This window comes from Nomascus leucogenys, chromosome 8 (assembly GCF_006542625.1).
Source record: "Nomascus leucogenys isolate Asia chromosome 8, Asia_NLE_v1, whole genome shotgun sequence".
NCBI lineage: Eukaryota > Metazoa > Chordata > Mammalia > Primates > Hylobatidae > Nomascus > Nomascus leucogenys.
The window spans coordinates 16,767,233-16,787,376 of NC_044388.1; the positions used below are offsets into that span (position 1 = coordinate 16,767,233).

The 20,144-nt window shown below is 51.0% G+C and overlaps 1 protein-coding gene across 1 annotated transcript in view; it reads left to right on the forward strand.

Annotated features, from left to right (window-relative positions):
* The window catches only part of SLCO2A1 (solute carrier organic anion transporter family member 2A1), a 98,232-nt gene that overhangs the window by 71,300 nt on the left and 6,788 nt on the right, over positions 1–20,144 (forward strand). Inside the window, exons 4-11 of the mRNA XM_030816807.1 lie at positions 4,223–4,450; positions 5,648–5,746; positions 8,069–8,205; positions 10,437–10,515; positions 10,708–10,872; positions 11,953–12,142; positions 14,137–14,302; positions 16,651–16,814. Of these exons, the coding sequence (XP_030672667.1) occupies positions 4,223–4,450; positions 5,648–5,746; positions 8,069–8,205; positions 10,437–10,515; positions 10,708–10,872; positions 11,953–12,142; positions 14,137–14,302; positions 16,651–16,814 (1,228 nt within the window). The remainder of the gene's footprint in view (positions 1–4,222; positions 4,451–5,647; positions 5,747–8,068; positions 8,206–10,436; positions 10,516–10,707; positions 10,873–11,952; positions 12,143–14,136; positions 14,303–16,650; positions 16,815–20,144) is intronic.

Consider the following 20,144-nt stretch of genomic DNA (forward strand, 5'->3'; position numbering starts at 1 on the left):
AGGGTTCTAATTGCTCCACACCCTTGCCAACGCTCGTTTTGTGTTTTTTTTTTGGTAATAGCCATCCTGGTGGGTATGAAGTGATATCTCATTGTAGTTTTGATTTGATAAAGCAATATTATGGTTGCTTTTTTGATGCTCTGGGTACCACAGTGGACCAAAGGGTTTGTTAGGGCAGTACCTGTGCCTCTCAGTCATGCTCACATCTCTCACCCAAGCAGAGTGCCCACCCACAGCCACTATCGACCAAATAACTGAGTGACTGAAGAATGAATGAAACTGGGTCCAGGTCCTTTTCAGGACTCCGTGTTCTCCTTTTCCCCTGTGATGCAGGTATCACTCATACTGCTGCTGAGGGGCAGCCGCTCAGACCTAGGCATCTAGGCATGGTCCTTCAGTGGCTGAACTGGGAACAGAGGCTGATTCTTTGCATCTCTTTCCAGGTATTGTGATTTGCTGTAAACCGTGCTCCCATATAACTTAGACTTGATCCTGCCACCCCGCAGCCTATGAGACAATGTGCCACAGAGAGCCACTGTCACACCGAGGGGAATGGCTCAGCCAAGCACACTTGTGAATGACAACAACCTGAGGTTTTAGGGAACTCAGACTTCTCCATACACAGTGTACCCAAGACTTGTTTGAATCTTCAGAAATAAATACCCACTTGGAAATGTAGCAGCAGCCCTTTTATTTATGGATGCAAAGTATATGTTGGTCCTTCAGAAATGCATCAGTTTGGTCAAAGTTGGCACAGAGAAGTTAGCAGAGAAGTGTGTGTGTTGATTTCTTTGAGTGACTGCACAGCTGTGTTGAGTGAGTTAGCCATGCCAGGTCAGGTGGGTTTGTATAAATGTTTGAACACTTCCCAAGCTGAGCAGCTGGCTTAGCTCTCTTTCCCCTACATGCCTATTTGGTCTTGAGAAGAGCATGGGGCCATGTTACCTGTCCCTCACTCCCTCCAAAGACCAGCATAGCCTGTACATGTAAACTCTTACCCACCTGGGGCAGCAGCCCCGGGTGTCCTGTCTGGCTGCTGCACTGGGGGAGTGACCAGTGAGCCTAACACTCTGCCCACCAGATCCACCAGCAGCCTCTCACCCTCTGCTGTGCTTGGTCCTTCCCTAGAATCCTCTGAGAGCTTTCAAAGTCAAAATCACCAACACAGAGAGCCACAAATTCACGGTCATAGGAATCTGGGTCCCAGGCTCCCAGGCCAGGCTTTCCAACATCTGTTAGCCTTGCCCACTCAGAGCCACCCTGACCTCACCCTGGGATCCGCAGGAGTCAGCCAGCACCACACCCAGTTCTGGGTGTTGGAAATGGCCCATTTGATACAGATTCCTGAGTGGGAGGGTGGGCCAGACAGCCCCTGTGGTCTTTCAGCAGGAGCATTTTACAATTCTGTGCTTCAGGACCCTTGCAGCACCACTGAGCTGCACCAGCCTTCTTTCAAGACGGCAGACACAGCCACTAGACCTAATGTGGGACTGGCAGGGTCTGACTTCTCATGCTTGGGTGTCTTTTTGGAACCATAGTCTTCTACCTCTTTAATGACACAGAGAATCTTTCTATCTAGCCACCTTATGGCCTCTACGCCAAGGGAAACTAAGGCTCAGAGATATTTAGAAACTTGCTCAAGAATACATAAGGATAAAACCAATTTTTATCTTACCTAGGGATAAAACCAATTTCTTAACTCCCTGTACTGTGTTTATTTCATCTTATTGTCCCAGATTCTAACACACATCCCAGCAGCCAGCCCCTTTCCTGAGAGGAAGTAGGTGTAAGGTCCCAGCCACCTACAGAGGTCAGAGAGCTCATATGTCTGAAGGTGGCTAGGGATGAAGGAAATCTTCCCATGCCATGTTCTTCCATCCTTGAAAAATGTGTGTTCTGTCTTTTCAAACTGCCATCAGACTTGATTTCAGTTAGGACTTTGAGTCAGACACTTTAGTGTCAAACTGCCATCAGACTCGATTTCAGTTAGGACTTTGAGTCAGACACAATAACCCCTGTGAGCAGGAGACCACATACATCACAACCTTGGCACAGGGCCTGGCCCAGTCAGTACATGGGGGGTTTGACATTTCTGATGCTAGGACTCGGATCTCTACGGTAGAGCCTGTAAATCAGAGAGAGGCCCAACACTCCACAGGGGCGAGGTGGTGGTGGGCTGTGGTGGGACTTAGGCTCACCTAGCTCAGGGCAGCACAAGTGAGAATTAAACTGAATGCCATCAGTGTTAAGTGAGCGAGATCGGGGACGTCCGTGGTGGGTTGTGGTTGGTGGGGACAGGCAGAGACTCAGCTCCACGGTTGCAGGCCTAGAGCCTAGAGCAGAAAGAAGGGCAATGGGAACGGGACAAAGAAGAAATGGGAGAGGCATTGTTAAGCTTTGGATATATTTATTTACAAAAACCTTGGATTTAAAAACTTTGTTGCTTTGTTTCAAAAGTATTTCTTTTAACGTAAAAGAAATGTGTTCATTTCAGACAATTTACAAAATAAATGAGGCAAATAAAAAAAGGTCAGCACAATTTCATCACCCAGAGAAAGCCATCGTCTTCCAGAGGTTTTCTCTGCATATTCAAGTAGTCCACAAACGTTTTATAAATTAGGGAACAGATTCTTCTCCAAACTACTAGTTACTATTTTTTTATACTAACAAGCCATTCCAGCTGTCTTTCTGTGTAAAAAAAGGCTATATTTTCACCCCAGTTCTAAAAGGTTGCATATTATGTCACCATGTGGTCGGGCCACCTATTTGAATTCTGCATTGAAAGGCAGGATAATGAACATGGAGTGGGAAGAGAGAGGTACACAGGGACCCTGACCACAGTCCCTGGCTGCTTGCCCGGATGCTTCCTTCCATGGACACAACTATGGAAGGTCTAGATGACCCTGACCAAACAGACGCCTTGGCTTCCTTTCCTTTTCCTGGGACAGGCTTCCCTGACTGATGGGGGAGCTCCCACGACAGCAACTTTCAAATGTGTCCTGCATAGACACCACTGTAGAGGGCAGACAACAGTGGGGCCAGGCTGGACGAGGCGTGTGCGACTGGGGAGAGGAGAAAGGGCAATGAAGAGCACAGACCCCCCTCCCCAGCCCCACCATCCAGGGCAGCCCTGAGCCCAACAGCACCGGCAGAGTCCAGTGTGAGGAGCAGGGCTAGTCCACGGCGCTCTCTGTGGGACTTAGGCTCACCTAGCTCAGGGCAGCACAAGTGAGAATTAAACAGAATCCCATTAGTGTGAAGCGAGTGAGATCGGTGATGTCAGCAGTTTCCATTAGCCTGAATGAGACAGGAAAAGGGGATCTCATGGAAAGAAGCCCTCGAGAACTCCTAAGGCCTTGGAGAGCTGACAGTGCTGATTGCTTAGTGTGGGCCAAATTAAAAACAGAGGCATGGAAGCGGTGGCCCAGCCTGGCAAGGGCCACAGCCATAGGAACCACAGTGCCCACAGGCCTCACCCAGGGTGTCTGGGACCCTCACAGAAGGGCTTCGAGAAGCAGCCTACGCTCCCCACATCTGTAATATGAGAGGTTGAACTAGAGAGTCTTAAAGCCCCTCCAGCATGAGAAGTTCTGGGAGCTTCCCCGGCACGGTAAGGATGTTAAATGTCCTTGGCAGTAGGTCTTCCAGTGGGACTTAGTGCTGGGTTCACTAAGAAGTGAAGGCTCTGGGAGTCACAACCAGGGATGCAACCCAGGTTATAGGTGACACCAACCCGGTGCAACAGCATGACCTCTGTCCTGCTGAAGAGAACCCTGGGGGCCCAGAGCCCCAGGGCTCAGCACAGGGTGCTGGAGGCCAACGGGCCTGGGCTTTGACCCTGGACCCCCCCTTTTCCAGCTGGGTGCCCCTTTCCTCCATGGATGAAGGTACTGACCTGTCCGTGCTCAGCTCCCCACCAGTACCCATGGAGGAGAAGGCATGGATGCTCCCGAGAGGAAGATTCCTCTCCATCTGAGAAATAGCAGCTGCTGGGGCCGGGGAACCCACATTCCACCCCTCGCTCACACCTTTTTTTCTAGAGTCCCTCCTGCTGGCCAGACAGCAGGACGTGGTCCTCAGGAACCATGTCCCATTTTCTAGCACAGCCTCTGGCCAGCGTTGGTCCTTCCCCAAGGGGCCTGGGAGAAAGGCCGGGTTTGGAGGCCAGCCGGTGGAACCAGGAGACCAGGGTGGTGGAGACCAGCAAGCACTCTCGTTGCAGGGAACAACAGCCGCTTGCAGGCCGAGCTCTGCCAGAAGCATTGGCAGGACCTGCCTCCCAGTAAGTGCCACAGCACCACCCAGAACCCCCAGAAGGAGACCAGCAGCATGTGGGGCCTGATGGTGGTCGCCCAGCTGCTGGCTGGCATCGGGACAGTGCCTATTCAGCCATTTGGGATCTCCTATGTGGATGACTTCTCAGAGCCCAGCAACTCACCCCTGTACATCTGTGAGTCACTGGCTTGAAGAGGGCTTTGGGGAGGGGTGAGGTCCTGATGTAGCACTTGATGAGGCCCTGGGGCACTAAACTGAGGTCCCACCCTCTTTGCTTACAACCCAGCAAATGAGTTCGGAGGCCTGGGGATAAGACAGACTTGGTTTGAATGTCAGCTCCATTACCTCCCAGCTGTGTGATCCAAGGCAAGTGGCTGAACCCCAGGGCCCCAGGTTTCTCACCTCTAGGATGAGGCTGATATTATCTGTGCACTGGATGGCTGTGGGATACATGAGATGGCATATGTAACCACTTAGCTGGTATTGGGCACTGGATGGACCCTAAACCAACAGCAGCTATTGTTGCTGTCTAGTCCTCCAGGCACAGGACAGGACACACGTCTTCCATGAGACATCCACTTAGGGGCAGGTTGGCCTCAAAGAAGCCCCATGCAAAGCAGATAGCAGATGACCACGTAAATGCCCAAATCCTTCCCTTGGAACAAGCCACTTTGGGCCAGGCGTGGTGGCTCACACCTGTAATCCCAGCACTTTGGGAGGCCAAGGCAGGCGGATCACCTGAGGCCGGGAGTTCGAGACCGGCCTGATCAACATGGAGAAACCCCGTCTCTACTAAAAATACAAAATTAGCTGGGCATGGTGGCGCACACCTGTGGTCCCAGCTACTTGGGATGCTGAGGCAGGAGAATCGCTGGAAACCAGGAGGCAGAGATTGCAGTGAGCGAAGATTGCACCATTGTTTTCCAGCCTGGGCAACAAGAGTGAAACTCCATCTAAAAAAAAGAAAAAAGAAAAAAAAAAGAACACGCCACTTTGAGCATCCTCAGGGCCTATACTCCAGACCAGACAGACCACCCCCACAGGCTCTGTGGCACCACTAGCTCCTCCGAGGGCCCCCAGCATCATACCCACAGGGACCATCACCTGGCATTTTTAATGCCTTGGAGCCTGTTTCCTTCCTGGCAAGCAGGTCTCTTTGGAAGTTGGCTGGAGGTAGAAATAGACTTGGTTCTATATGTCTTGGAATCTTGAGTGGTTCTGGCCTTGCTGGTGGGAGATGCCATAGGTGTGGGCTTATCAGGCTTGGGAATAGATGAAGTGACATCTCAAGACTCCCCCTCAGCTTGGGAGCCCAGGGCTGCCAAACTCTCTCCATTTTTCTCAGTCTCCTTCCCCTTACTTCCATTTCCAGCCATCTTATTTGCCATCTCTGTATTTGGACCGGCTTTCGGGTACCTGCTGGGCTCTGTCATGCTGCAGATCTTTGTGGACTATGGCAGGGTCAACACAGGTGAGTGTGTGCAGAGGACACCCATTCCCATCCCCAGCTCAATAAAGCAGCTCCCTGGCCCCCTCATCCAATCAGAACAGAGAATGAAGCTTCAGCTCCAGATGCGCTCTGCCACCTCCTCACTCGCTCACTCATCCCTGTAGTCCCTAGGACAGCCAGGAGCAGACAGTGTGCACCTCCTGTCTCAGGGCCCACGCTGGCCACTGTGGGGAACAAGCTGCTGAAGCAAACTCACTTTCTGCCCTTAAGAAGTTTGGAGACCCAGGGCAGGACCTCAGGTGTTGTCACCACAGCACCCATCTTGGTGGTGGCATTAAAAATGTTTCTATGGGCTGGGTGCGGTGGCTCAAGCCTATAATCCCAGCACTTTGAGAGGCCGAGGTGGGTGGATCACGCGGTCAGGAGATAAAGACCATCCTGGCTAACACGGTGAAACCCCGTCTCTACTAAAAATACAAAAAAATTAGCCGGGCGTGGTGGCGGATGCCTGTAGTCCCAGCTACTCGGGAGGCTGAGGCAGGAGAATGGCGTGAACCCGGCAGGCAGAGCTTGTAGTGAGCCGAGATCGCGCCACTGCACTCCAGCCTGGGCAACAGAGCGAGACTCCGTCTCAAAGAAAAAAAAAAAACCTATGGTTCTTTGATTCTAAGATGTTGCTGGTTCTTTAAGATTTAATAAGAGCTCTTTTGAGGAAAAAAAAGAAACATCATATGAAATATACACACGGATGATGACTCACATCCAGAGGGTATAACAGGGCGTTTGACTGTGTGGGCGCTGGGATGGGACTGCCTGGGTCTCATCCTGGCTCCATCTCTTACTAGCCAAGTGATCTTAGGCAAGTAACTTTGTCTTTCTGTGCCTCAGCTTCCTCATCTGTAAAATGGAGCTAATGATAGTAAAATAAAGTTGTTGTAAAGATCAGAACAAGCCTGATGTTTATTAAGAAGTCAACAGTATGAGTTTGTATTCTTCAACAAGTGGTATGGATGAGAAGATATAGTCCCTAGACACCAGCATAAGTTCTGAGTTAACTATTCAGGGAGCCAGCCCCAGGATGAATTGAGCAAGAGCTTCCTGCCTTTGAGAGCGTGTCCCACACTACCCAGTCTCCCACAAGATGGGGAAGGTCAGCACCATAACAGAGGGATGGGCAAAGTGCTGTAGGGTGGAGAGTGTGGGGAGTGTGTGGGTGGGATACAAAGTTCCAGCTCGGCTGAAGGGGTGGCTGAAAGGCAGGACTGAGCCAGACTCCAGGAAGAGCACCCCCACCAGTGCCCTGCACACAAGTCACGTCACAGATATCTGGCAGGTGCTAGTTGCAACCATGCTGCTAGAGCCTAGACTCCCATCCCTAGGACTGTCAGACCACAGTGCCATCTGCATGGTGTCATTGGCTGTACTTCAAATGAAAGTGGAAAGCCAGGGGGTGTCTTATGCCTCAGGATCAAGCCATCTCTGTCCTTTTGCTGGCACTCCCCGAACTGGTTCCTGGCTCTTGGTTGCCCAAAGAGACCAGCAACTGAGCACCCAGTCTACTCAGGGCAGTGCCCAGGGAAGCTTGTCATGACTTGACTCAACCATTCTGCCACCTTCTCCTTCCCTTTATGCCTGGATAGTTTCTTTACACAGAGAAATACAATGGCAGACTTTTACACGTGTGCCAGAGAATTGCCAAGAGAAAGCTGCTCCTTTGGAAGCCAGGCAGCTCACACCGTTGAGAGTTGTTTCTTTAGGCTTCTAAGGATAATGGGGCCTCCTTTGTTTAGGGATCCATAAAGTTGGGAGGCACTAGTTTAACGGTTAAGAGGGCAGGTTTGCATACCAGGAAGACACAGGCTTGAAATTGACCAATGAAATGGCACTTACTAGCCTTAACCTGAGGCAAGGGATTTAACCCCTTCTATCCTCAGTTTCTTGACTGGTGAGAGGTGGGCAGACTTGCTAGGAGAACCCAGTGGGAAACAGATGGAAAGCACATGGTCTAGGGTCTGGCCCATGGTGTGCCCTTGTGAGTGAGAGTCAGCCCCCTTCTTCACTACTCCTGCCAAGGGCTGGGAGTTGAATAAGGAGGTGAAGGTACTGCTACCTCCTGCCCAGGGATTTTCTGATGCTATCCTTCATGTGCAGTGGCCTTGGTCCTCTGGGAAGACCAACAGCTGGGAGAGGGGATGCTGTTTTGACCAAGAATCTAGCTCATGTCTTGCCTCTTCTCCATCCTGGGAAGAAAATCAGTAAAACTCCCCCTGATCAGAGGTTCTGTTTCCAGTAAGGTGAGATCATGCATTCAACAAATACTTGCACTCTTTGGTTTCTCTTCAGCTGCAGTTAACTTGGTCCCGGGTGACCCCCGATGGATTGGAGCCTGGTGGCTAGGCCTGCTCATTTCTTCAGCCTTACTGGTTCTCACCTCTTTCCCCTTTTTTTTCTTCCCTCGAGCAATGCCCATAGGAGCAAAGGTAAGGTTCCAAGAGTCCATGACTCTACCTGTTGGAATTTAAGAAAGGGATGTGGGGGTAGAAAATAAATAGAGCTAAAAAGCTGCAGCATGTTAAGCAAATTCAGGGTGAAATCTAAACAAATTTCATGATGCAGGACTTCCCAGAGGCTTTGAGAGGTGAGGGTGTTGGTGAATTTCCAAAAGGTGGTATCTCCTATGTGTACCCGTACCATGTTAGCATCTCAAGGATCAGGAGACCTCCAGGGAACAGTTTGGGAAACACTGAGCTTATCTAAATTGAGCTAAAGAATTAAGAGCCAATAAAAGCCAAGTCTGCAACCTGGTACAGTCAACTTTTACATTTAATAGGGCCTATCAGTGTTTGAACCTGAAAAACTGAGTAGGAAGAGATTCCTACCATGGAAGAGTGTGAGGGTGGCTGAGACTGGAGCATATTTTGAGCAGAGGACCTTCCAAGCATCTTCCAGTCATACCTGCTGGGGAAAGGAATCAGGGAAGGATGAGAATGGAGAGCAAGGAAGAGAAGTCTGGGTAGGGGCTTGATCTTGATGTTAAGCTGAAGGGTCTAAAGATTGTTCTAATTCCATGAAGTTCTGGAGCACTGCAGTGACTGGGTGGCCACTTGGGTGGCAATATGGCAGCTAGGCTGAGTTTAGGGGGTAGGGAAGGAATGGAGGCTGGAGATCTGAAGAGGCCAGTGCAAAGACCAGGTGAGAGATGGGGAATGCAGCAATGGTTGTCGGAGAGCTGGGACAGGGCAAAGATAAGGATAGACATTCCTAGGGTGGATGCCCAGAAGGGCTCAGCAGTGAGCTGACTTGGAGGAGAAGAAGGAGCTAAAGTTTATGCCTAGGCTTCAAGTCCCAAAATAGAGCTCAATGTTTGACAATGAGGTATATAAAATCTAGGCCCAGCCGGGGGGAGAGGGGCAGGGGTGGGAGGACCTCAGCTTGTCTTGAGCAGGAATTTCAGACATTGGCTACACATCATGCAGGTGCTGGGGTCAGGCAGACCTGGGTTTGAATGCAGCTGTGCTACTTATAAACCAGCTGAGTTGGCCAGGTGTGTAATCTCACACTTTAGGAGGCCAAGGCAGGAGGATTGCTTGAGCCCAGGTTGAGATTGGTGGGTAGGGAAGGAATGAAGTTCAAGACCACCCTGGGCAACATAGCAAGACCCCATCTCTACAAAAAAAATTTTTTTAAAAACTTAGCTGAGCATGATGTTGAGTGCATGTAGTCCCACCTACTTGGGAGGCTGAGGTGGGAGAATCACTTGAGCCCACGAGTTCAAGGCTGCAGTGAGCTATGACTGCACCACTGCACACCAGCCTGGGTGACGGAGTGAGACCCTGCCTCTAAAAAAATAAAAATAAAAAATAAAAAACAATGACCTAGCTGAGTGATCTTCGCCAAGTTTCTTTGTTCCTAAGCTTCCTCTTCTTTACAGTGCTCCAGCTAATTAGAGTAGCGATATGGAAAAGAGTTGTGAGGAATGAGACAAAGCATATGAATACTGGGCACGGGCCCAGCAGGGAGTAAGCACTCAGTGAATGGGAGAGCCTATTCCTGGCAATGAGTTCCCAGCAGGATCCTAATGCTGTCAGAGCCCCGGGGCCTTGCATCTGAAAGGTAGTTCAGAGCTGCAGGGCCTTAGGCTGGAGCTGACGAGGTCAGAAGAAGCAGGAAGGTTCCCTGGGGTAGTATACCCAAGAAAGTGCAGGTAAAGGTTTAGGAAAGAGCCTTGAGCAGCACTCACCTTTAGGCTCAGGAGGAAGCAAGAATCCCGGAGAGGAGATAGAAAGCCGGAGGAGAGTGGGGCTGGAAACATGGCATTCTAAACCAGAGGGTCCTGGAAGCCAGTATCCCCTGGGATGTGAGGGTAGGGGAGAAGCATAGCCATGACAGATGGGGGTGAGGGGTGGGGTCCAGGAAGACACCTTTGGCAACAGTCATGGGAAAGTTAGATATGAAATAATATGCCCACAGGTGTCATGGGAGGCATTGGCATAGATGTGTTCTGATTGTCGGCCAAAACACCGGACTCACGGAAATGCAGGTGCTGTTTGCTTCAAGAGAGCATTCTCTGGATGCCCTCCCATGCACACACGCCTGGGGTGGCTCACCTCCGCCCAGCCCTGAGCCTCCGAGGCCAGAGACTCAAGGGCCCAGGGAAGGGTGGCTACAGTGCGCCTGGGCTGTGAACACTCACCCCTTTTATTGCCTTCAGAGGGCTCCTGCCACAACAGATGAAGCAAGGAAGTTGGAGGACGCCAAGTCAAGAGGCTCCCTTGTGGATTTCATTAAACGTAACTGACCCTACAGCCCTGGGTGGGCTGGCACAGTGCGGGGGAGGGGATAGTGGCCAGGGGGACCCCAGCCTCTGTGGTGTTGTGTGTGGTAAGGGGCAGTAGGAGCAGAGGGCCGGTAACTGGCCCATCCCCTAGGTGTGCCTGCAGCCCAGGGGTTCTGCCAGAGCCTCGACGCCGGTCTGTTCACAGGGTTTCCCCGCATCTTTCTGAGGCTCCTGATGAACCCGCTCTTCGTCCTGGTGGTCCTGGCCCAGTGCACCTTCTCCTCCGTCATTGCTGGCCTCTCCACCTTCCTCAACAAGTTCCTGGAGAAGCAGTATGGCACCTCAGCAGCCTATGCCAACTTCCTCATTGGTGAGCCCAGAGGGTGCTGCAGGATCCGCAGGGCTTGCCTGGGCCAGGAGGCAGGCACTCCAGCCACCCATCCAGGGATGGGCGCAGGCCAGACCAGACCCAGGCAGGGGCCGGAGGAGGGCTGCCCAGGAGAAAGAATTTTAAGGACGGTTTTCCTGGTTGGCAGTCTAGAAAGTTCTTGGCAGACTTCTGACCCCTTCCAGTCAGGAGTGGGTGGAGGCTGGGGGCTGCCTTCCTCCCTGTAAAGGGGCTGGAAGTCTGACAGCTTCCCAAAGGCCCTGACATCATCAGGAACAACACAGGAAAGAGGGAAGGTTGAATTTGAGGTTAGACAAAATGCCTCCTGGATTTTCTCTTCTTCCCCAGGGATCTGAATATATTTGCTTTGATTAGAGAGTATATGGTCCAGTGATTCTCAACCCAGGCTGCACCAGAGGCTCCTCTGGAGAGCTTTACAAAACACAGATGCCCAGCCCTACCCCAGGTTAACGAAACCACAATCTCTGGAGGTGGGGCCCAGCAGTAGTATTTTTTCAACTGTATTGAGAACTACAGATGTGGTCCCACCAAGTACCCTAGGAAATCCCTGGGCCCAACCCACAGGTGAGTTTAACCATATGGAGTTGGCAAGGTGATCAGTGCATGAGATTTGAGGGTGACTCCCATGCACCCCCTGGCTGGTCCTTGGCTGTGGCTTTACCCCTCTGGCCTTCCATCTCTGACTGGTACATGGGGGTCATCACTCTTGTGTTGCTAACCCCATGCAGTCCCATGCAAAGAGGCCCCAAGGAATGAAATGTGCTTAATAAATGCATATTCAACCCACATCTCTTAAGCTGCAAGAACCCCACTTCTGTATTTTTTGTATAGGCAAGGCAATCTTGTCTCAAGATATTTCTCTAGATGTGCCTGGCAAGCAGTAAATGCTCAATTAATGTCAGCTATTTCGATTACAATTTAACATACCAAATGTTCCTTCCTGAAGCCATGCTTACTTCTCAGTGATCCAGCTCAGTGTTTGTAACCCACATGCAGTCCCAGGCCTGTGCACCTGGATCACCTCCTTCCTTCTACTTATAGGTGCTGTGAACCTCCCTGCTGCAGCTTTGGGGATGCTGTTTGGAGGAATCCTCATGAAGCGCTTTGTTTTCTCTCTGCAAACCATTCCCCGCGTGGCTACCACCATCATCACCATCTCCATGATCCTTTGTGTTCCTCTGTTCTTCATGGGATGCTCCACCCCAACTGTGGCCGAAGTCTACCCCTCTAGGTAATGGGAATAAAGGGTAGAGAGATCCCCTTTGCTAAGGCCAGGGCCTAGATCTGGCTGTTACACATCTTCCTTCCTGCTTCCTTAACTCTCTTCTCTGCTGTACACTTTTTTTTTTTTTTTTTTTTTTTTGAGACAGAGTCTCACTCCGTCACCCAGGCTGTCATGCAGTGATGTGATCTTGGCTCACTGCAAACTCCACCTCCCAGGTTCAAGTGATTCTCTCAGGTTCAAGCAACTCTCATGCCTCAGCCTCTCAAGTAGCTGGGATTACAGGTGTGCACCACCACACCCGGCTAATTTTTGTATTTTTAGTTGAGGCGGGGTTTCACCATGTTGGCCAGGCTGGTCATAAACTCCTGACCTCAAGTGATCTGCCTGCCACATCCTCCCAAAGTGCTGAAATTACAGGCATGAGCCACCCCTCCCGGCCCACTTTTGATCTGATCTCTCACGTGGCAACTTAGAAAATCAGGTCTTGAATGGTCTGCTCCATTATAAGAAGAGATCAAAGGCTCTTACCGGGCCACCAGCAATCAGGGTTAGAGTTCTGTTTTCTTAAGAAGCACCAAAAACTAATTTGTTTGATTTCAGGATGAATTTGTAGGGCTGCGAGCCACAGGAACCAGGAAATAAGCTATGTTTAGCATCAGCTCTGTGCTGGCTAGAATTTCAGTTTCATTGAGCTGCTGAAGAGAGATGAAAGGAGACTTGAAAAGATCTGGAGAAGAATAATGAGAGTGATGGCAGACTTGAAAAATTAGGGCAGGTGAGGAGGAGGGCAGGTAAAGTCTGCCTGTTGGTTTGCAGACAACAATATGGGTCACAGTGTTAACTTTGGCTTTACGCTCAGGAAGAGCTTCAGAGCCCTGTGAGGGGGAGGATGCCAACCAAGGGGCATTTTTTTTTCCTGGGTGCCACCTGTCAACAAGCTTTTTTTTCGACTTTGCCTAATGAAGTTGCAACATTTGGAGATGCTGTACCTTTCAGCCCTGGTATTTTCTCTATTTTCTTTTTCTTTGAAATGACCTCCTCTGTCTTTGGTGGGTGAAAGAGAGAAGGGGTTTGGGGGAAGGAGGGTTGCTCGGGGTAGGGAGCTCACCCCTGGTCTGTACGGCACTTCTGCAGGCTGACTGTGGATTGAGAAAAGCCGAGAAGCCTTTGGGCCTTTTGGCAGCGTCCACTGGGAGTTTAGCACATGGCTTTGTCTTCAGACAGGCCTGGACTGTATACCAGTGCTCCTTACTAGTTGGGGGAAGTTACTTACCTTATCTAAGCTTTGGTTTTCTAATCCACAAAGGCAAATAATTCACTGTAGACTCATTGTGATGATTGTGCATGTAAAGCCCCCGGGCACAGTGCCTGGCACATGAGATGAACTCTCATTCGTATAATTATACTAGTGAAATATCTGGACAGTGGTTTGTCAGCTCCTTTCCCAATCCTTCCTGAAGAAGGTCATGAATATCAGATACCAGGGAACAGTGGGAACAGTGAGATCAACCAGTGAAATCCCTCTGGTTGAAGCTCAAGGGGATGGAGTAACTCTGGGCAAGGTCTACATTAAGCCAGGAGACAGACAGCAAACTAAATCCTGGATTGCCTCAGCGGTCCCAGCCACTGTTTTTCCAGCTGAAGAAGAGGGAAGGCGAATATTGTCTGTGACCTGCCCGTTGCAGCTGCCCTTTTTGGTTGGTTGGTTGTCTTGACGCCTACTGTGGCAGGGAATTCACCAGCCAGGTCTTCCCCGCGCATAGTTAGTGGATTTGGGCTCCCAGTGGCAGAAGAAATGGAGAGATGCCGTGACCACTAAACAGTGGCAAATTCACTGTTGGCTCCACCAGGCATAATTCAGATCCCAGGGTGGCACTGGCCCAAAAGAAATAAAGATGCACAGACACACTCACCAGGCCAGGAACTCACACTGGGCTGGAGTGTAGGGTTTTTCTTTGGTCTTGCTTTGTTTGACTCCCCGTTTCCTCTTTTGCTGGCAGCACATCAAGTTCTATACATCCGCAGTCTCCTGCCTGCCGCAGGGACTGCTCGTGCCCAGATTCTATCTTCCACCCAGTCTGTGGGGACAATGGAATCGAGTACCTCTCCCCTTGCCACGCCGGCTGCAGCAACATCAACATGAGCTCTGCAACCTCCAAGCAACTGGTAAGGGCAGCCAGGGTCCAGAGGCAAAAGGAGCCCCACAGGATCTCGGAGCTCAGTGCATGCCCTCAAAGACTGATTCTCGGCTCCAGGATAGGCGGGGCTCCATACACACACTCATTGCCAGCATCCTGGCCTCCTCTGAGCCACATCCAACCTCTCTCTACCTCCCTACCCTGGGGTCATGACCAGATGCTGACAGCCCATAGTCAATTAAAGACTGGCTGATGTCCAACAAATTCACATTCTTGAGGCCTAACTTCTCAGAGCAGAAACCAGTCAAAGCACTCCTTCGGCTGAGGCCTTTGAACCCCATCCTGAGGGATCCTCATGGGCATCTCTGGGTCCTGCAGGCTGGCCGTGGCCCAGATAAATCGAGGGCATTAGGCTTCTGTGACACGGACCTGGAAGGGTAGAGCCAGAAGCAGTGGCTGAGGGCATTTGGTTCAACCCCTCAGCTCCCAGGTGTGGCCACATGGCTGGCCTGAAGTCATGCAGCTATTTTAGGCTGGCCTGGGACTTGAACCCAGGGCTCTGCCTCAGTCTGGGGCACTTCTATTCAAAGCCATGTATCTTCTGGCCACCAGCATTCCACTTGGGCAACCTCCATTCACTGGACTCACTTGGCAAAATACAGTCCTTTTTTCTGTGGCTCCACACCTCCTAGGATCAGCCAGCAGCAAACTGACTTGAGTCATTTGTTTGGTTATTCAATAAACAGAACACTGGGCACAGCCGTGAGTGTGGAGGATGTGATGGTGAACCCATCAGACAAGATCCCTGTTCTCATGGAGTGTGCATTCTATCAAATCAACACACAGGATAATTCTAGAAAGTAACCCATGCTATGGAAGGACTTAATAGGGTGGAGAGTTCCCAGGGGCCTCCGGGAGAGCGTGACATTAGAACTGAACAACCAGAAGAACAGAATTGTATGCACACCAGGAGCAATGCATTCCAGATAAAGGGAGCAGCAAGTGCAAGTCCCAAGGGCATGAATGTACTGGGCATGCTGTAGGAAAGAAGAGAAAAGGCCAGGCTTGGTGCTGTAGGAGGAGTGTCACATCCAGCTGGCCAGGGAGCACGCAGGAGCCAGAGCCAGGCAGGCCAGGCTTAGGAACTGCTGAGCAGTGAGAAGACAGTGCAGTTAGCGTAATCTAGGAACATGCCTTATTCCCTTAAGCCTGTATGGATGGGATGGGCAAGGCTAGTGCCTACTTACCAACCTCCTCTGAAAGGACAGGGCAAGGCTGCTGCCACTGCCACCTCTGCGGGCAAAGAAGCGTGGCTCCCAGGCAGAGGAAGGACAAGGAACTTGGACAAGATGCTCTTTGAGTTGCCTTCCAGTTGTGGTGGCTTCTGTGGTTTTCTTATCTCTGTTAACTTACCTCTGAGTCACCTACTTCCAGAAATAATATTGGCAAGTTTCCCATAACAGCATACATACCTCAAGACAAAAACCCAGTAGCAAAATATCAAGAAAAAAATCAGTAAATTATAAAGAAAAACATCTCTATTTAAAAAATCCAGACTGAGGAAAGTAACAGCAATATTGTATATAACTGACTTTGGAGTTTCCTAGGGGCCAGGTGAAGAGGGTGCATAGTTACCACCGTCGGCAGAAGAAAACATACTAGTCCATTAGTTCCAATATTAGTCCTGTAACTGCTCGGACGCTGAAATTGTCACAGGCTGGGCCATCTGACGAGGGCAGCGAAGGAAGGTGAAGACCACCAGACCAGGGCAGTAGCCACCAAAGTGAGTTGGACAACAGTATTGAGCCATATGGACTTGCAGACTTGAGACAGGGGCCTCCTTCTCTGGAGTCCCTTCTAGGCAGGAGTTCCTTTCAGACAGGGAGCTCCAGCAAAGGCCTGACAGAATCAGAACCCAGGGAATTCCACTGTGTTCCCCTTGCCCTCCTACTGCTTATGCCTCCCTCTGCAATAAACACACAAACAGCAAAAACAACAATCTGCAAAACCACCACTGCTGGGCACGGGGGGCCTGGCCCAAAGGACAGCCCTCCTGGGCCCCTGGCTCCAAGCTGGGGGTTGGGGGCCTAGCCTGGCAGTGATCCTGGGCATCCAGAGGCAGATGTGACTTCTGGAGGAGCCCAGCCCATCCCAGAAGATGGTTTCTGTTGCCCAAACAATGACAGAGGTGGGACCCCTGGGGCAGCTTGAAACCCTCACCTGGCCTCAGGCTCACCCAGCTTCCCTGGGAACCAGACCCAGAGGACACAAGGGTTGAAACCTAAGTCTCCAGCAAGAGCTGCTGCAGACATCTGAAGTGTGTGAAAGTGAAATAATAACAAATTTTCCCCCTTTTCCCTCCCCTTCCTCTTCAAGATCTATTTGAACTGCAGCTGTGTGACCGGGGGATCTGCTTCAGCAAAGACAGGATCGTGCCCTGTCCCCTGTGCCCACTTCCTGCTCCCGGCCATCTTCCTCATCTCCTTCGTGTCCCTGATAGCCTGCATCTCCCACAACCCCCTCTACATGATGGTTCTGCGGTGAGTGGCAAACCTCTGTGGGTCTGGGGCGTGGCTTCTCCTTCCCCACATCTCCCTTTGACTTTGTGCCTAGTTGTCTGTTTCTCATCTCTCCCCCCTTTTCTGGCTCTCAGAGTCCTTTGAATGACAATGTGCAAGGTTCTTTTGCTGAGGGGAAATAATACTAATGGCAACAGTGCTGGGAGCCCTGCCCGGGGAGGCTCTGTGCTGAGCTCCTCATTGCAGGGCCTCATTCAGTCCCACAGCGTCTATGTGATACAGGCCCTGTTGGCGCCTCCACTCTGCACATTGGAGGTTAAATCACAAGCCTAGGCTGGGCGCGGTGGCTCACGCCTGTGACCCCAGCACTTTGGGAGGCCAAGGCGGGCAGATCACCTGAGGTCAGGAGTTCAAGACCAGCCTGGCCAACATGGCAAAACCCCGTCCCTACTAAAAATACAAAAATTAGCTGGGCGTGGTGGCCGGTGCCTGTAGTCCCAGCTTCTTGGGAGGCTGAGGCAGAAGAATCACTTGAACCAGGGAGGCGGAAGTTGCAGTGAGCCAAGATTGTGCCACAGCACTCCAGCCTGGGTGACAGAGTAAGACTCCGTCTCAAAAAAAATAATTAAAAAAAAATCACTAGCCTAGTATGGCAGAGCCAGTGAATGGCTGAGCCATGTGTTGAAGCCAGGCTGCCTGGCTCCACACCTGGAAATGCCTGTAGGTTTGCTTATTTTTAAATCCTAAAAGAAATGAGAAGAGCAAAGAGAATTTAGTTGGATGCATAAAACCAAGGCAGGAAAATGTGGAAAGTTTCAGAGTCAGAGTGAGGGCTATGGAAAAGGATGAAAATGAGAAAATCCCGGTATGATTGGCTCCAGGACCAAGTCCCCAGGTCAGGAAGGGAGCGGCTGGCCAGAGCTGGAGGGGAGGAGCGGGGTGTCCCGTTACAGCTGGCAGCTGGCAATGAATGCCTCTGAGGTTTTCACTGGGTATGACCCCCTCTTCACCTCACTGGCTGCAAGGAGAAAACAACATTTGTACCAAATTCACCTAACCCACCCCGGCTGCCCTCCCTCCTGTCCTCACTCACCTCGCAAGCAGAGAGGGCAAAAACACAGGATTTGGACTCCCGGTGCCAGGATCAAAGTCCCTGCTCTGCCACATACTGGCTGTGTTAGGGTGTTGCCTAACCTCACTGAGCCTCAGTCTCCTTATTCACGAAATGATGATCATGATATCGACCCCAAAGGGTTGGTGTCAGGATTATATGCTAAATTGCTTTGTAAATATAAGGTGTTCTATATATTGGTTAATTATCACTATTAATCAAATAATAATAATAATAATAATTCACAGCTAGCTAGGTGTCTGTGACCTATTTTCCCCAGAAGGCTAGGAGAAAAGGAAGGAGCAGATGCAGCCACTCGTTGGGATCTGGGATTTTACCCTATTTATAAGTGAGCTATCAAGTTAGCATGAAAGCTGTCAAATCAAACTCCTATTTCAAGGATGCTGGCAGAAGATGTGAGGCTCCTGGGTCAAAGACAAAATACCTTATTACAGCACAGAAAGCAGCACAAAACTTAGGGTGTGCCAGTTATCCTTGCCCCCCAAATCCTACAGGGGTGACACAGAGAGGCCCAGGTGTACACTTTGCAAGAACACTGAGCATAGAAGAGCCACCACTTCTATGGTGAGCAGTGAGCACCGCTGCTCCTGGTCTTGGAGGAAACGTTAACTCATGCCTCAGAGTTGCTCATTGCAACTACAACCCTGAGAAATGGCGCAGGAAAACAGTAGTCAGGACCTTGCATTTTGAGCTTACTCAGCAAGAAGGTGCAGGGATGCTTGGAACCCACGGCATGTTGCCTCCCCTGACACCACTGTCACCCCCTTCTCTACCGCTCCCCATCCTGCGCATTTAAAGCACTGACACCTTCACCTGAGACTCTTCAGCGGGCTTCCCTTCTTGCACCTTGGGTCAGATGGACCACAGTGGACCCTCTAGCCCTGACATAAAACTACATGAGGCCATGATGAGGAGAGGGCACAGGGTAAGAAAATCTCCCTGGCAAGACCCTCTGCAGCAGGGAGAAGGGCAATCCCTGTCAAATCACCTCCCAAAGGACTCCTGTCAAACCCTAGGTACGAGGAGGTCGTGAAGAACAGAGCATCATTTCAACCACAGGGTGGGTTTCTCTAGAAAATCTCTCCTTTCTAGGTCGAGTGGGGGTAGGGGATGGAGAGGAGGCCCCAGGATCCCACAACGATTTAAAGATAAATCCCACTGGGAAAGATGACAGAATTGATGCTATTTATTGTGAAGAAGGAGAGGCTTAAAGATGACTTCATAGGCCGGGTGTGGTGGCTCACACCTGTAATCCCAGCACTTTCGGGGGCTGAGGTGGGTGGACCACCTGAGGTCAGGCGTTCAAGACCAGCCTGGCCAACATGGTGAAACCCTGTCTCTACTAAAAATACAAAAGTTAGCCGGGCATGGTGATGGGCGCCTGAAGTCCCAGCTACTCGGGAGGCTGAGGCAGGAGAATTGCTTGAACCTGGGAAGTGGAGGTTGCAGCGAGCCAAGACTGGGCCACTGCACTCCAGCCTGGGTGACAGAATGAGACTCTGTCTCAGAAAAAAAAAAAAAAAAAGATGACTTTGTAGGTGACCCAAGCATTATTTGTATGAGTCCTGGCCCCCATTTAGCCATGGGAACACAAGCTGGAAGTGAAGGCTAGCTGAAAATGTGGAAGGAGAAACAGAGGTCAGAAAGCCAGCTTTCATTCAGGGCCACATGGCACAGAGACTAGAAGGGGCCCAAGATCTCAATCAAAAGCCAAATTGGGGTGGCCAAGTCCCATTTCACTGAGAATCTAGGGGAGTCTGCCCAGGGCAAGGGCCAAGACAAGGCAGGCATCTATTATGGACTGGACCACTGGAGGGATCTGTAGGCACAACAGGATTTGAGACACTTTGCATTGGGGGTCCCAAGGGGTGCCTCTTCCCCTGCCCCGGTGAGTATTTGTCTCACCGGGCCATCCCTCAGGGGGGCTGGGCAATGGTCCCTTTCCAGTTTGCTAGTGGAACTGTGATGGTGCTGGTGAAACAAACCACAGGTAGAGGCCTGGGGATTACTTCTGAGCTCCCTTCCTCACCGTCCCCTAGTACTGAAGGCTCTTCCTGACAAGCACCCACCGGGAGTGTGTGTGCTCAGAGCACAGAGAGTCCTGGAGTCAAGTCACTCATCAGGTGCCTCTGCTGGCCAGCTGCTGGCTCCCGACCTTGTGTGGGGGTGTCCTCCCTCTCTCCACTCTCCAGCCGGGATGGCAGGGCCGTCCCCGGTTC